Below are 16929 nucleotides of genomic sequence, written 5' to 3' on the forward strand. Positions count from 1 at the left end.
ATTCATCGTATTATATTCCACTCTGTGTTCAAATTCTCTATTCTGTCCTGATCACATAGCAGCCCCGTGGCTGGTAGTGCCTCACTCCACTCAACTGTCGGTGTTTTATAGGACAGGCATCTGTAAAAGCTATGTAGACGTTGAGTAGAATCTAGAAATCGCTGTTGTAGATTTTTAAGCATCAAGTCTGTGTACTTTTTCAGTTGTCTTAACAAACACTTCTTGTCCTCTTCACTTAGGGATTCAATATAAATGCCTTCATTAGTCAACTTCTGAACTGAAGTCTTTGCTTCTTTCAGTACGTTTTCAATGGATAGCTCTCTGATTGATCCAAATGTAGCTTCTATTGCTGGACAAAGATCTACTACTGTTGTAGCAGATGCCTGGATGGCATTGTTTAATGACCCAAGTGGTTTCAACAGTAGACTTACAAGAGAGAGAATGGCAACAGTCTTCTCTGAACGTAGTAGCAAAAGTAATCCACAAGCCTCACTACTTAGATCCATCCCATCTTGGTAGATACTTTCCAAAGCCAGTAATAACGGCCACAGTAATTTTAAGACAACAGCCAAGGATCGCTCATGAGAAAGCCACCAGGTTTTCCCAGGTTGGACTAATTTGAACTTCAGTTCCAGTGTGTCTTCTATATTTTCCAAGATATTCAGTCTTTTTGGACTCTTGCTGAAAAAAGAATATAATGAAGACATTAAATTTATAGCTTTTTAAATGTCTTTTGAAGATTCTGCAGCTCGTACTAGTGCTAGTTGGAGTAGATGGCCTCTGCAGTGTGTATAGGAGAGATTAGGGTTATACTTTTCTCTGAGCAAAGCTTGTACTCCACCATGTCTTCCAGAGAAGTTTTCAGCTCCATCAAATGCACAAGCAGCCATCTGTTTGGGGTCCAATTGACAAGCATTTAACTCTTCTAAGATGTGGATTGTCACAGATGCAGTCGATGTGTCTTCTATAACTTGAACATCTAGAAATGCATCTACTGGCCTACCACTGACATCAAGATAACATACACAATGATTTAATACTTGATGCCCATTTGCATCGATGCAGTCATCAGCCATGTATGCAAATTTTTTTAATGTGGTGAGAGAGTTCTTCGCTTTTTCAGCTGTTGAGTGTTTCACTGTTGCACCGCATGCTTCTAGCCAGTCAGTTGAGTTTCCTGCAGAAAGGTAAGTGAGCATTTGCTGGTCTTGTTTGGAACCAGTGTTCAACTTCAGGATGAACAAGTGACAATCCACTTAACATTGGCCTCCAGTTTGTAGTGTGTGGTATCTCTTGCTTAAATAGAAAGTATGATGCCACAGCTATGTTTGTTCTGTCTCCAGCATTCTTAATAGCCTCATTAAGTACTTCTAAAATTGGCTTTGAAAGTGGGCTTCTAAGGCTTTCCGCATGTTGATGCAGTCCAGAGGCCTGATGTTTTGCTGCCTTGTCATGTAGTTTGTCAGCATTGGCTTTGCTAATCGATCTGACGAACCAAGCTCCTCCAATTTTACCAATTATAGCATTGGAAAGCTTTCCTTCTTCATAAGCTTTTTTGCAAGAGGTGCACCAGTAGCCATCTTTTGTAACTTCAATAAATGGGAACACTTTGACCGACAAACATCGGTTTCTTCAGTAGATAGCTGTATTTGTGCTTTGGGCTGGTCGGATGCAGATACACCACTTGAACCTTCAGATGACATGTTGATATATTCTTGGTTCTTGATGTGTTCTTCACCTTGGTTAGTTTTTGAGGCCTTTGAGTGGAAAAATTTTTGTATTGTTTTTTGTCTTTTCATTTTCACTTTGACCTGCAACATATAAAAGAGAGATGAATACATTAAATGTTTTGTTAGGAGAATGCAAATTTAACATAAAGATAATGCAAAATACACCAAAACACATAACAGGTCTAGATTTCTAAAAAAATATAATTTTTTTTAAAAATGTATTTAATTTAAATTGACTTTCGAAAAGTAAGCCATCATGGGATAAGAGGGAAGTCCTCTCATGGATCAGTAACTGGTTAAAAGATGGGAAACAAAGGGTAGAAATAAATTATCAGTTTTAAGAATAGTGAGAGATAAATAGTGGTATCCATGAGGGGTCAGTACTGGGACCATTACTGTTCAACATATTCATAAATGATCTGTAAAAATGGGTAAACAGTGAGGTGGGAAAATTTGCAGATGATACAAAACTATTCAAGATAGTTAAGTCCAAAGCAGACTGAGAAGAGTTACAAAGGGATCTCACAAAACTGGGTGACTGGACAACAAAATGGCAAATGACATTCAATGTTGATAAATGCAAAGTAATGCACATTGGAAAACATAATCTCAACTATACATACAAAATGATGGGGTCTAAATTAGCTTTTAACACTCAGGAAAGAGATGTTGGAGTCACTGTGGATAGTTCTCTGAAAATATCCACTCCATGTGCAGCGGCAGTCAACAAAGCAAACAGAATGTTGGGAATCATTAAGAAAGGGATAGATAATAAGACAGAAAATATCATATTGCCTCTATATAAATCCATGGTACATGCACACCTTGAATACTGTGTGCAGATCTGGTCACCCCATCCCAAAATAGATATATTGGAATTGGAAAAGTTACAGAGATGGGCAAATAAAATGATCAGGGTTCTGAAACAGGAGGAGAGATTAAAATGACTGGGAATTTTCAGCTTAGAAAAGAGACAACTAAGGGGGGATATGATAAAGGTCTATAAAATCTTGACTGGTGTGAAGAAAGTGAATAAGGAAATGTTATTTAATCCTTCACATGACACAAGAACTAGCAGTCACCCAGTGAAATTAATAGACAGCAGGTTTTAAAAAAACAAAAGGAAGTACTTCTTCACACAACATGAAGTCAACTTGTGGAACTCTTTGTCAGGGGATGCTGTGAAGACCAAAACTATAACAGGATTAAAAACAGAACTAGATAAATTCCTGGAGAATAGGTCCATCAGTAGCTATTAGCCAGAATGGGGAGGGATGCAACACCATGCTCTGTGTGTCTCTAGCCTGTTTGCCAGAAGCTGGGAAAGGGCGACGGGATGGATCACTTGATGATTACCTGTTCTGTTCATTCCCTCTGAAGCACCTGGCCTTGACCACTGTCGGAAGACAGGATACTGGGCTATATGGACCATTGGTCTGACCCAGTATGACTATTCGTATGTAAAAATTAATTATAATAATAAAAATGTTTAGTACAGAAACTTCCCAACATAATGACCTCTTAAGATAGCAACGATGTGAGATAACAACCTTGGCAAATAATGCATTTTAAAAATTTTGGCCTACTAGGAAACACATTTATATAAGTTTAGATTCCCAGTCACAAATCTAGCATTCTGGAGCAAAGTCACTAAAATATAGTCCAACAAACAAATGTTTATTTAACGTGCCCCTCACTTTTCCCTCCACCACACCCCACTCACCGGTGTTGTCCTGGGTCAGTGGAGACTCAGAGTTCAGAGGTGCTTTCACGTGAGTACAGACACCTCCCAGGTGGGGGGCAAGAAGGCATCTTACTCGTTCCTCCAGATGCTCACTGTTCGCTCTGGCCATTGTTCGTTGTGCCACTGTTCACTCCACCGCTCTGTTGCCAATGGCCTTGCGCAGTCACCTTCTGCTGCCACCTGGCACTGTGACCTCTGCGAGTTGGTCTCTTGAGGTTCCACCAGCTCTCAGTGATTTCAGCTGAGCTCTCAGTGGGGGAACCTCGCTGCTAGTGTAGTCTGCCCCGTCTCTTCCACAGAAACACTGTCCCCACAGCAGGACTAAGCACTTAGACCTGATTATCAGTGATTTCAGCTGTAGTGGTCACTTAACAAAACAAAAGACTATCTATGGAGCCTAATCAGCTCTGTCTTTAAACAGTGGAGAGGGGCAGGTCAAATAGTACTTGTGACTCAGACAGACCGCCAAGCAAAACACCTGTCCCCACCCTCTCTCTTGATGCCCTCAATCAGCACAGGCGAAGTACAGTTCTACTGCCCTTTACTCATACAATAAGAATAACAACATTTCATTACCCCGCACATTCAACTGATTTGTAACCCAACCCCAGCCAAAATCTATCACTTGGGCAACACAGCTCTGTTTGCTGGATACCTAGGTAGATTAGGTGTGAATGTAAATACAATCTGGTCTTGAAGCCTTTTCCCCCAGCTCATCACTAGCTGTCGGAGAGAGCTCATTTAGAGTTTGCTTACAAATCATAATTTGAAATTATTAGGTTGGCCAACATCACCGAAATGAATGCACTGACATTGTCATAAAAAACAACAGCTGTATAAGGAAGCTAGTCCTATGTTCATACTTTTCAAATCTATTATACTTTTTCAGATACACATATTTTGTCATACACTGTATATGCTTTTAAAGTGTGTATTAATGTTTCAATTTCAATTCAGATTTCCAAACCGTCATTAAATTGGCATGTAACTAGCTCACAAAACTGGTGGGGGGAGGTGTTGGGAAAATTCAGGGGGGATGTAGGAGGGGGTGTAGGGAAATCACTGCACCTGTGGCCTCCCTAAATTGAGGATCTAGTTTCAGGATTTGGGTGGAGGGGTGGTTTTGGGTGGGTTGTTGGTTTTGGGTCACAATCTTCAACTTCTTTTAAAGGTGGGTCTATTTATTTGTTTTATTTGTTTGTTTGTTTGCATTTATTTGAGCCACATGCAAAATTCTCAAGATGGAAAACTTGAAATGGCGATGTTGGCAATTCTGCTTTGTCTGTCGTAGCTCTAGCCAATGTTAGACTCTGAAGCCTGAATTACTGCACCTCCCTGAAACTCCTGGGGGCCCCTCATGGGAGCAAGGCTTAAAGGCACAATGGTCCTGATCTAAAGCTCATTGAAGTCCGGTTAGTCTTCCCATTGACTTCAGTGGACTTCGAATTAGAACCTCAGATACCATGATAGGCACCTTAGACCAATAAAAGTTGCATTAGATAAGGAATGTGGAGTGGATGCAACCCACCTTTGTGCCATGGAGTCTAGTTCCACAAGGGGAGGGATAGCTCAGTGGTTTGAGCATTGGCCTACTAAACCCAGGGTTGTGAGTTCAATCCCTGAGGGGGCCATTTAGTGATCTGGGGCAAAAATTGGGGGTTGGTCCTGCTTTGAGCAGGGGGTTGGACTAGATGACCTCCTGAGGTCCCTGATATCCTATGAATTATAGGCTCTCCCTGTGCACACTGAGAGCCCAATCCAAAGATTACTGAAGACTTTGAGGGACTTTAGATCAGGTCCTGAAGGAGGAAATGAACCTGCAAAAATAGTAAATGTATCCATCCAAGTAAAGTCTGCATAGTAGGAATGCATATGTAAAAAGCAGGCAGAATTAAGGTCAGGTGCCTACAAGAGTTAAGGTTGCATGTGCAATACTGAGTTAATGATTTTCTGGCTTTTGAGCGCTTTACTTTGCAGCCGTGACATTTTCTTAAAGACGGTTCTCTTTGCCTAGCGAATGTAACTTCTCAAAGCTTCAGCCAAGACAAAAACTGTTCTTCAGTATAAATTTTGTCCCTGATTGTCTCCCTCTTCCTCTGCTGGGGAGTGGCTGCATCTGAATTTTGCCTTCATACAAGTCAAAATGACAAAAAAAATTTACACTTCCTTCCCTTAGTATGAAGAATGTTGCAAAAGCAGCATTAGTTCAGGCTGATGCACTGGGAGAGGGAAACTGACACTCTCCAATTTATGGTCAGCTGTCACATGCAGGCAAAGGCAGTGATGCATGATGAATACGCTGCTAGTGCCACACTAGTACCACTTTTAATCCTCTTATTTTTTTTTTTGGCACCCCCCTCCCCTTCTGACCTTCAGCAAAGAAATCCTGTGGGCCTTATTTTTTGTGCTTAGATTCAGGCCAGAGCCTGATTTTTATTTTTTATTTATTTTTTGGAGAGAAGTTTGGAATAAATCAAATGAGTTGCATCTGAGAGAAGGAAAGCTGAGACAGGGAAGGCGTCTACATTTTTGAACAAATGTTTTGAGAGTTTCCTGGGTTGCTCCACTTTGCTATTCAAAACCAGAGAGGGGATCCAGACTGGAGCGCCAACTCCGCATCCCTTAAACGTAAGGAGATGAGTTGAATCCACTGTGGCCTTGCCTCTGGATCAGATCTGGAACTGGAATGGATGGGGGGGTGGGCTGATCTTAGCCCGAAATGGGAGAATTCTTGCAAGAACTGACATTATGATTAATTATTTTGTATTGCAACCACAATCAGGGCCCCATTGTGGTAGGGACTGCACAAACACACACCAGGAGCCAGGCCCTGTCCTGACAAGTTTTTAGGGCTTGTCTGCAAGGGGGAATTTGCCCAGAATCGCTATTCCGCACTAGCTGCCCATGTGCACACTCTTATTCCACATTAAGAGCATCTTTGTGTAGATTAGCCTAAACTGCTTTGGACGTGATTAATCTAAACCGCAGAAAGACACTCTCAGTGCAGAATAAAAGTGTCCACATGGCACGTTAATACAAAATAGCAATTAAGCTTTAAATTCACACCTAATTTATTTTGCAATAGCTTCCCCATTATACAACTCTTAGTCTAACTAGACAAAAGAACTACTTGTATTGTTCCCATTTTGCAGATGAAACTCAGAGAGATTAAAGCCTGGTCCACACTAAGCCCCCAGTTCGAACTAAGATACGCAACTTCAGCTACGTGAATAACATAGCTGAAGTCGAAGTATCTTAGTTCGAACTTAAAGGTACTTACCGCGGGTCCACATGCAGCAGGCAGGCTCCCTTGTCGACTCCGCCTACTCCTCTCGCAGAGCAGGATTACCGGCGTCAACGGCGAGCACTTCCGGGATCGATTTATCGCGTCTAGACAAGATGCGATAAATCGATCCCAGAAGATCGATTGCTGGCCGCCGAACCAGCGGGTAAGTATAGACGTATCCTTAGGGTATATCTACACTGAAATGTAAACCCAGGATTTGAACTGAGGCTCAGGCCTAACTCCCCTTCTGTCTACACACAAATCATGCTAAAGCAGGGCTTAGACCCAGGGTCCCAGGACCCCACAGAAGTGGATGGTCCAAGCCTGAATCAAGCTGGGACCCAGGGTTCAAGCTCTATTGCTTTGCAGTGTAGACATAGCCCCATTAGACTCATGCTCTGGGAGTCTGCCAAAAGTATCCCACAATTCCAAAGGGCAACTTCCTTCATCCTCTGGACAGTCAAGTTTGTTGGACAGTCAAGTTTTCCGACACTGCACCATGAACAAAGGGCTAGAGCGGCCACATTTTGAGAGGGTGGTTGGACTTGGGCCCGCATAATGCAGTGTAGATGCTGGCACCCCCAGGTTGGGACCCAGGATTCAACAATTCCTAACCTGGAGTTACAAATGCGTGTAGACACTCATGATCTAGGTCAACAAACCCAGAATCTGCAACTTGAATTCTATTAACCCATGGCTTACATTGCAGTGTAGTCATACCCTTAGTGACTTGCCCAAAGTCATACAGAAAGTTAGCAATTGAACTATGATCTTATTAACCATCCTTCCTTTCCAGGCCAGCTGTGAGATTTCTGAATCAGCTCACCCTTCTCCTGGATTAGCCAGGAACCCAGGCTTCTAAGGGCTTGTTTATATGCAGACACTCAGAGTATGGCTTCACTGCAGAGCCTATGTCGGCATGGTTATGTTGGCATAGCTGTATCAATATATACCCCTGGGGTAGACCAAGCCAACACAAACAGAAGGCATTTCTGTCAGTGTAGGAACACCAGCTCCCTGAGTTGTGTTAGTTCTGTTGACAGAAACCCTTTTCTGTTGATATAGCTTCATGTACGCTGGGAGTTTGTCAGCATACCTATGTCAGTCACAGGTGTGGTTTTTTCACACCCCTAACCAGCATAGCTATGCCAATATAACTTTTAAGTATGGATCAAACCTGAGGAATGTGAATCTGAATTAACTAAAAGTTTAAATTTTAAGTGGATTATTTAGTTATGAATAAGAGCATCCCCATGGGTTTAATGTGGTTTAACTAATTCACTTTAAATTCATATCTTTAGTTAATTCTGATTATTTTTTCTGATCATCCTATGTAGACAAGCCCAATAGCAACTCTAGATCCAAACATGCTTGATCAACTCATCTCTTAACAGGGAGAAGGTGCTGACTCTCCTAAGATACGTCTTCACTACCCGCCGTATCGGCAGGTAGCGATCGATTTATCAGGGATCGATATATCGCGTCTCGTTAAAACGCGATATATTGATCCCTGAACCCGCTCCCCGTTGACTCCGGAACTCCACCGGAGCGAGCGGCGGTAGCGGAGTCGACGGGGGAGCCACGGCCGTTGATCCCGCACCATGTGGACCCCATGTAAGTCAATCTAAGATACTTCGACTTCAGCTACGCTATTCACATAGCTGAAGTTGTGTATCTTAGATCGATTCCCCCACCCTAGTGTGCATTGGGCTCTAGTGTGTGTCTAGGGTACATGCTCTGGGAGTGTGAACATTTGATGTAATACTGTAGGTTTCCTCCTCAAGCCCTCCAATCCCCTTCAGCTGCTAGGACATAGAGTGGGAGACCGAGAGCAAAAGCCACACCGTATTCACTAGCAAACGCATTTGTTGTGGAGTATGATTCTGTAAAATGCCTGTAGCCTCTGAACTGTTCTGTTATAGTGAAGGAGAATACTTGTCCTTACACTTCTCCCCTTGCAACAGGCAAACTCATGTATCCTTGTACTTGCCAGTGAACTTTGGAACACTTTTCAGTCTCTGAAACCCTGTAAGTGTATTTGTTCAGCCCCAACCATACATAGCACACAAAGCACTTTGCAAAGAGTAATTAATTGAGCTGCACAACTCCCTTTTGAAGTCTGTCGGTATTATTATCCCTGTTACACAAATGAGAGAACTAAGGCATGAGATTTTCAAAAGTGGCTGCCAATTTTAGGTGTCTGGGTTTGGGCCAGATGTTCAGAGGTGCTGAGTACTTAGTCTCATTTGAAGTTACTTGGAAAAGCAGGCGTATGTTGTCTCAGATTGAGATGCTCAAAATTTCAAAGCATGTTGACCCTGGGTACTTCCCTGAGACCAGACGGGAAGCCTGTAGGAGAGCCAGGAATAGCCCTGACTGCCAGCCCTATGCTCTAGCTGCATCACCATCCTTCCCTACCATCAGCACCCCTCCTATTTTCTTGTGATCGGAAATATCACTGAGTCCCCCAGTAAGTGTAATACTTCGAGCTGTGTAATAATAGAGCTGATTGAAAAATGAAAAACTAGCTTAACAAAAACAATGAACTTTCGAAGTATTGTTTTCCTTTTGAAGGGTTCGGGGGGGACTTTTCATTAGATCAAAAATTTCAATGAGGTTGGTTTTGATTCCCCCTTCCTCCTCCCCACCCCCCCCAAAAATGTACAGGATGCATTATTTAAACAATCAGAGAGGTAGCCATGTTAGTCTGGATCTGTAAAAAGCAACAAAGAGTCCCGTGGCACCTTATAGACTAACAGACGTATTGGAGCTTAAACTTTCGTGGGTGAATACCCACTTCGTCAGACTCATGTGGTGGAAATTTCCAGAGGCAAGTATAAGGATTAAACAAAGACTGTGAATGACTAGCCAACTACAAAAGCAGTTTCTCCTCTCTTGGTTTTCACACCTCAACTGCTAGAAGAGGGCCTCATCCTCCCTGATTGAACTGACCTCGTTATCCCCAGACCGATTCTGGCCTGCATATTTATACCTGCCTCTGGAAATTTCCACCACATGCATCTGACGAAGTGGGTATTCACCCACGAAGCTTATATATGTCCAATATATGTCTGTTAGTCTATAAGGTGCCACAGGACTCTCTGTTGCTTTTTATTTAAACAATGGCACTTTCCGGCCCCCAAACAATTCAAAATTCCAACCACACCCCTGACTACCACAGGTGTGCCAGTATAAGCTTTAAATGTAGACCAGGCCTTAGTCTTTGGAGCCCTTATCCTCAGAGGTATTTAGGCACCTAACTCCCGTTGATTTCTGCGTGTGGCAAAGAGCAAAGCAAGGAAAAAGTTTGGGGTCTTGCCCTGGGGGACACCCAACATCCCATGAAAACATTTTAAGTCGGGGCTGGCCCTATCCTCTTCTCTGGCATTGATAGTAGAAGTAGGAAGAAATACCCCTCCAAAGCTCCTTAACCCTTTCAGAAGCGTATCTAGAACAGAGTGAGCTTCTGGCCTGATTTCCCTTCCCCTTTCTGAGGGCTTAGGACCTGTTGTTTCTTGGGGCTCTGTAAATCATATGGTCCACTAACTTGTGGGTGCGGTTGTATGTGTTTGTGTGTCTCTCCCTCTCCCTTCTGCCCTCTGCTTTCTTGTTCAGTTATTCTTAGTTATAAATACTCTGTGTAATTGGCAGGTATCAAGATCAGGCTAAGGAGACGAGCTGATTCCGTGTGGTGTCTGCAAAGGGTAATTTAAAAGGGCCTTAGCTCCATAACCGTTAAATCAACAGACAGTGATTTGATTTCTATAGGCCCCTGAGTCCTCCCTCTGGAGAGGCTGCTGTGAAACTTCTCAGAGTGCAAGTCCTGCGACAGAAGCCGACTTTATTACTGTGGTTCTTGAGTTGATCTGAAGCCAGGGGGCAGGGAAAGTGAAACAGAAACTGAGCTGGAAGGAACTCAAACATCTCTGACTGTTTTTTTTTCTTTCTTCCTTTTGTGTTTCTGCAGATGGCAAGTGACTCTCTATGATTTAAATGAGCATCAAGGCACCTGTATCACCTGGGACTGAGGCCACAGGATGATCTTAATGGTCACATTAATTAAATAATTTTAAGGAAAAAGCAATCTTCTTTTATCTAGCTCCTGTCATTCAAGTTTTACTCTCATGCAGGAAACCTAGTCTCAGACACTGATATTAATTACCTCTCAATCTTCCTGAATGGGGAAAGGAAATCATCGTTATCAGTTTTGATTAAATGCTCAGTGAGAGAAATTAGCAGCTTCCAGGCGAGTTGAAGAGCGAGATTTGGGATCATTTTTAAAAGGGGGGAAAAAAGGACAATCCAATTTTTCTTCTTTAAATCACCAAGGGTAAAATGAAGGCTCTCCCCTTGCCAGTGAAGATAACTGAATTGCTTTGTTTGGCCTAAACACCTGATCAGAAAAAAACCCTGTGAACCTGCGACAACCTTTGTCTTTGCCTTACCACAGTCACTGAGTCACAGGCTGACAGCCTTACGAAGGAACCCCAAAGGAAAGATGGTCGCCATCAAGAAGAAAAATCTGAAAATGTTTACGCTTGCCTTATTGTTTGTCATCACAATAACGTCGTTCTTGCTGAATTACACTCATAGTTCGGTGATGGTCACCTGGGATCCCAAGCAGATTGTCATGCAGTTAAAAAAACTAATGAAATACCCCCAGAGACCATGCAGCTGTAATTCATGTGTTCCCGAGCTGGGACTTTCCTTCTGGTTCGATGAGAGGTTTAATCAGACTATTCAGCCTTTCCTCACCACTCGGAACACCTTCATTCCAGAAGAGAGCTACAAGTGGTGGCTGGTAAGTGTGTGTGTGTGTGTGTGTGTGTGTGTAAAATTTGTAGTGTAATTATTGTTTGTATTTCAGTAGTAATTAGAGACCTCAACTGGGCCTAGGCACTGTCCACTAAAGAGAGACAGTCGCTCCCCAAAGAGCTTACAGTCTAAATAGAGAAGACTGTCAAAGGGTGGGAGAAAGTTAGTAATATTGTTCTAATTTTCCAGATAAAGAATTGAAGCCCACAGTGAGTTGTCCAGGGTGATAACAGTCTGTGGCAGAGCTCAGCACGGAACCCAGAGCTCTCAAACCCCAGGCCTGTGCTTTAACCACAAAATTATTCCTCTTCTTTCTCCCACCAAACCGGGCTAATTCAAAAGAGAAACTTTTTATACAATGGAATTAACCTGTGGGACTCATTGCCATGAGCTACTGAGTTGGAGAAAATAGCAGTAATTTTTTTAAATTAGAAATGCTGTCTGAATAAGAACTACCATTGTTTTATTTGATCGTATAATTACAGGATCTAAACTATCCACTTCAGGAGAGGTGCCATTTAGGAAGAAGCATCCCCTATGATTATTCCTCTGTGGCAGGATAGCCTGATCCAGATCCCATTGAAATCAGTGGATGGATTCCTATTTATGTCAGTGGAAATTGGATTGGGTCCTATTTGGCCATAATGGAGTTTTTTGTGCTTGCCTTTGAAACACTTAGGCCCTGATTCAGCAAAGAAATTAAGCATGTGCTTTAAGTCCGGGAATAATCTCATACCTATTCAGCAACACACTAACGTTATTTAAGCATGTGCTTTAGAGCTTTGCTCACTCAGGGCCCTAGTATGTGATGCTGTTTGGGCCAACGTGGTCTATGTTGTTAAACTGCAAAAGTATGTTTATTAGTTCCAGTGTCCTGGCAAAATTCCAGCGTGGGTGCTAATTACATTCTGTCTCTGTATAGAATATCAGTTTTCCCCGCAATTTCACTTGAACACAGAAATCGTCTACCCTTCCTGTCCTAAACTCTTATATTGTGCCATCCTGTGTGCAGTGGGGAGGCCCCTCCCACAGATCCTTTCTTTCAGATGGGGAGAATTCAGATTTGGGAGGGCGGTTTCAAACAGTTTGGGAGGGAGCTAATTAGCTATTGCAGTTAGCCAGCTTGATAGCCAATAGGAAATTCCCGCTGACTGTGAGAGTTAATTGGCTATGGAGTAGAAATCCCTATTCTGAAATGAAGCCAGTCCCTTCCACTGTGCCTCGTTCATATTCTCCAGTCCTGAAATCCTTTCAGCCAGCTCCTCAGAAGTGTTTAGGTGCGTAACTCCTATTGAAATCCTTTCTGTGGTTTTATGTGTCATTATAAAAGGGTGGCCTGCTCTGGGTTCAGCCCACCCTATTTACTAAGGAATAGAATATCAGGGTTGGAAGAGACCTCAGGAGGTCATCTAGTCCAACCCCCTGCTCAAAGCAGAACCTACCCCAACTAAATCATCCCAGCCAGGGCTCTGTCAAGCTGGGCCTTAAAAACCTCTAAGGATGGAAATTCCACCACTCCCTAGGTAACCCATTCCAGTGCTTCACCACCCTCCTAGTAAAATAGTGTTTCCTAATATAACCTACACCCCCCCACACACTGCAACTTGAGACCATTGCTCTTTGTTCTGTCGTCTGCCACCACTGAGAACAGTCTAGATCCATCCTCTTTGGAACCCCCCTTCAGGTAGTTGAAGGCTGCTATCAAACCCCCCTCACTCTTCTCTTCTGCAGACTAAATAAGACCAGTTCCTGCAGTCTCTACTCATAAATCATGTGCCCCATGATACTGGCTGCCAACTACACATCAAGCCATTGATCACTACATGTTGATCCCGATGATCTAGCCAGCTTTCTATCCATCTTATAGTCCATTCATCCAATCCATACTTCTTTAACTTGCTGGCAAGAATACTGTGGGAGACCGTCTTAAAAGCTTTGCTAAAGTCAAGATATATCACATCCACCGCTTTCCCCATATCCACAGAGCCAGTTATCTCATCATAGAAGGCAATCAGGTTGGTCAGGCATGACTTGCCCTTGGTGAATCCATGCTGACTGTTCCTGATCACCTTCCTCTCCTCCAAGTGCTTCAAAAGGAAGCGGACCCGAGCAGAGATCAGCTCAGTCTCCTATACAGAGTAACAGAAAACCGCCCAGGAGGGATTCCCAGGGATACGAGAGTGGAGTAGAGAGGCTGCTGGGGAGCGAGTAGTCTCCAGCAGAGAAGTCTGGAGCATAGGGAGTGAGGCTACAGGCAGGAAAGGCCTGGGAGTGACATAATAAGGCCAGGCCAAACAAAGGTGTAGACAGAGGGACTTGAGAATTTTATCCTGAATGTTTGTTAATTCAATAGACCAGAGCCTTAGAAGGGCTGTGAATGGACAAAAGAGTTAGTGGGCTCTTGAAGAAGCCCCTAGAAGGGAGAAACTGAGGCAGGAGGATGCAGGCAGGGCCACCCCTGGATACAAGAGGGCACATGGGAGGCAGCCTGCCCTACAACTGTCGCCCTCCCTTTGCATGTCTTCTGCCTGTGATCTGTGTGTGCTTTTGCTTTTGGTCTCTTAAGCTGTGCTCATGTTGCAGCCCTGGAGACAGCAGGGGAAAAGAAGAGGAGCAGAGCTGAGCAATTAAACCCTTTCCTTATCACCCCCCTCCCCTCCCTTTCTCCCCCTCCCCCGCCAAGCCACTCTGATTGCTGACTTCTCATGAAAGGGAGGAGGGAGGAGCCAAAGATCTGGCTCCACCCCTATTCAGTTCTCTTGGCTTTCTGGTCTTGTTTTTTACTGGTGCAACCATATCCATTAAGGGTGTGATTTTTTTCCTTTTTTGCAATATTAGTTTTACCAGAATGCCGAGTCTGGGAATAAGTGATACTGGAATAAGCACATTTAAAACTAAAACTGTATCCACACCTGGGAGGGTTGTACTGTTTTAACTCTATCCGAATATCACCTTGTGTGTAGACAGGCTTTAGCCAGTACTGTGTATGGCACTAGACCGGACCCTAGTTCTGAGCTTCAGAAGTGCTCTCCTGACAGACAGGCTCCAGGACCACACTGAAGTAAACAAGCCAGCTCGGCCCTGCAGGCTGCGTTGGAAAGGGGTGACTTTTTCCCAGAGGTATAGGTGTTGTAATTCAAGTCTCCTCTGTGAGTCTGTGGGAAGGAGAGTTTCTATTAACACGGCATTAGCAGGGTAGGTGATCATGGGCTCAATCCTGCAAAGTTTGGAGCTCCTCCCATCTCCCTTGACCTCAGCAGGAACTGTGGGCACTCAGCACTTCTTGGGAGGCTCACCAGCTTGTCTGATAACGGCATGCTGTTCCTAGCACTAAACCCTGGTTACTGTGGGGGAGAATGTCCTTCGTAGAGCTCTCCACATAGCTATCACCCTGCCAATGAGCTCTTTAAAGTGGGAGCTGGCAGAGCTGGTCTGCCGTATGATGGAATGTGTGCGAACTCCTGTTGCAGCCTGGAGAAATTTCCAGGTAGGCAGAATTCAACACTCATTCTGGAACCTGGCTAAGACACTATGGCTAATGCCCATTCTCATATAAAAAGTACCCTGGAATTGTTAATGGCCACACGTGGGCAGGATGCTGTTTTGTATCTCATCTAAAACATGATTCACTTTGACTGAGGTCAGAATTTGGCCCTTAGCTATCAAACCGCGGCTGTTGTTTATATATGCATTATTCCTGGAAACCCTGCATGCCCTGATAATTGCCTTTTTCTATAGGAAATGGTCTTCAGCAAGGTTCTCATGTTAAAGGCTTTTCTGATGTCCAAGGGCCTCAAATCTATGCTGTTCTGGAAAGTGACTGTAAAAACTTGGCCAGCCCTAAAAGGATCATTACAATTCCAGACAATCATCAAATTTTAGTGGCACTGGTTTTCCTATCTTACTTACTTGTGACTTTTTCCTGTAGGGTGACCAGATGTCCCGTTTTTAAAGGGACAGTCCCTTTTTTGGGGACTTTTTCTTATATAGGCGCCTATTAACCCCTACTCCCTGTCCCGTTTTTTCACAGTTGCTATCTGGTAACCCTATGTCATTGTGATTGAAACAATAACTGCTGAGGGGACTGTGTCTTGCTAGTAGTGGCTTAAACTTGCTTTCAGGGGAACAGTGACAGCAGAGGGGCTGACGTGTAACTGTTTTGTTGGCAGTGTGGTGTAGATCCTCTTTTGACTGCAGTGGAGCTATTATTTATCTGTGGAACTATACTGTATGTCTGTTAAACACAGATGAGGGCTTGATTCTGGACTAGACACAAAGACAGTCTTGGCTCCCAAAGAGCACACAGTCTAAAGGCCTGTTCCTGCCACCCTTACTCGCATGCATAATCCTTTATTAGGCCTGTAAGGATTATTCATGCCAATAAGTGCTGTAGGATCAGACTGTCCAGTCGTATTAAAATAACGACTTTAATTGTATTAAAATTAACAGTATTAAAATAACGACTGTTCTCAGAACATGTTAGCCAATATCTGAATGCCTCAGTTTCACTTGAGGCCGAGAGACAGGTGCAAAAGGGAGACCTCTTTTCCTGTTCTTGTCTCTGTACATCACTTTCATACCCTAGCCCAGGTGATGTTCTCAACTACGTCACTGTAAAAAGTGAGTCGCTCCAAGACACCCATGAAAAATCAACAGCAGGATTTGGCCCAGTATCTAGAGATGTTCTTTGCTCCTATGTATAGACCGGGTCCTGCCCTTACTGAAGTCAATAGCAAAAGACCCGTTGTCAGGATTGGACCCTAAAAGAGTAAGAATTGCATGTTGTAAATGATTGCTTGAGCTACACAAATATAGGCTACACCCATTTCCCCATGCAGACGGCATGTCAAGAATTACCCCATTGGGTTTGTTTTAAAAAGTGTGATGAACTTGAATATTCCATACCCCGTTTTCCTTGCTTAGACCTCAGCAAGATGACCAAAATAATCCATTTATATAACACCCCCCCACCCCCAGTAGTGGCCCAGATTCTGCTCTCAGATCCAGCCCTGCACTCATTGTAACTCAAAGCAGAATTTGGCCCAACCCTCTGACATTGATCTTCTGAGCTATCGTTTGTGTTTTCTTTTTTAATCTGAAGTGTAAACATCTGTGTGTTTAAAACATGGCACAATACATCGTGTGAGGAGGTGTTCTCTGTTTATCTCATTTTTGTTTTCCCCCTTTCTTAGCTGACTCAGAATGTTATTTGCTCTGTGACAAAGACTGTGGCTACTTCTGCAGTATTCGGTCAGTCGAAATACAAGGAAGCAATAATGTAAGGTCAATGGGTTTAGACTGAAATATAATAATCTGGCACCCTAAAACCTGTTTTTCTTAATGCCACAGTTCTC

The 16929-nt window shown here is 43.4% G+C and overlaps 1 protein-coding gene across 5 annotated transcripts in view; it reads left to right on the forward strand.

Moving 5' to 3' along the window:
* ST3GAL1 (ST3 beta-galactoside alpha-2,3-sialyltransferase 1) overlaps nt 1-16929 on the forward strand; it is a 127556-nt gene that overhangs the window by 85044 nt on the left and 25583 nt on the right. For all 5 annotated transcript variants that reach the window (XM_054017527.1, XM_054017530.1, XM_054017526.1 and 2 more), the window contains one exon: nt 10728-11561. In XM_054017527.1, the coding sequence (XP_053873502.1) occupies nt 11259-11561 (303 nt within the window). In that variant the 5' untranslated portion in view covers nt 10728-11258. The remainder of the gene's footprint in view (nt 1-10727; nt 11562-16929) is intronic.

This window comes from Malaclemys terrapin, chromosome 2 (assembly GCF_027887155.1).
Source record: "Malaclemys terrapin pileata isolate rMalTer1 chromosome 2, rMalTer1.hap1, whole genome shotgun sequence".
NCBI classification, from domain to species: domain Eukaryota; kingdom Metazoa; phylum Chordata; order Testudines; family Emydidae; genus Malaclemys; species Malaclemys terrapin.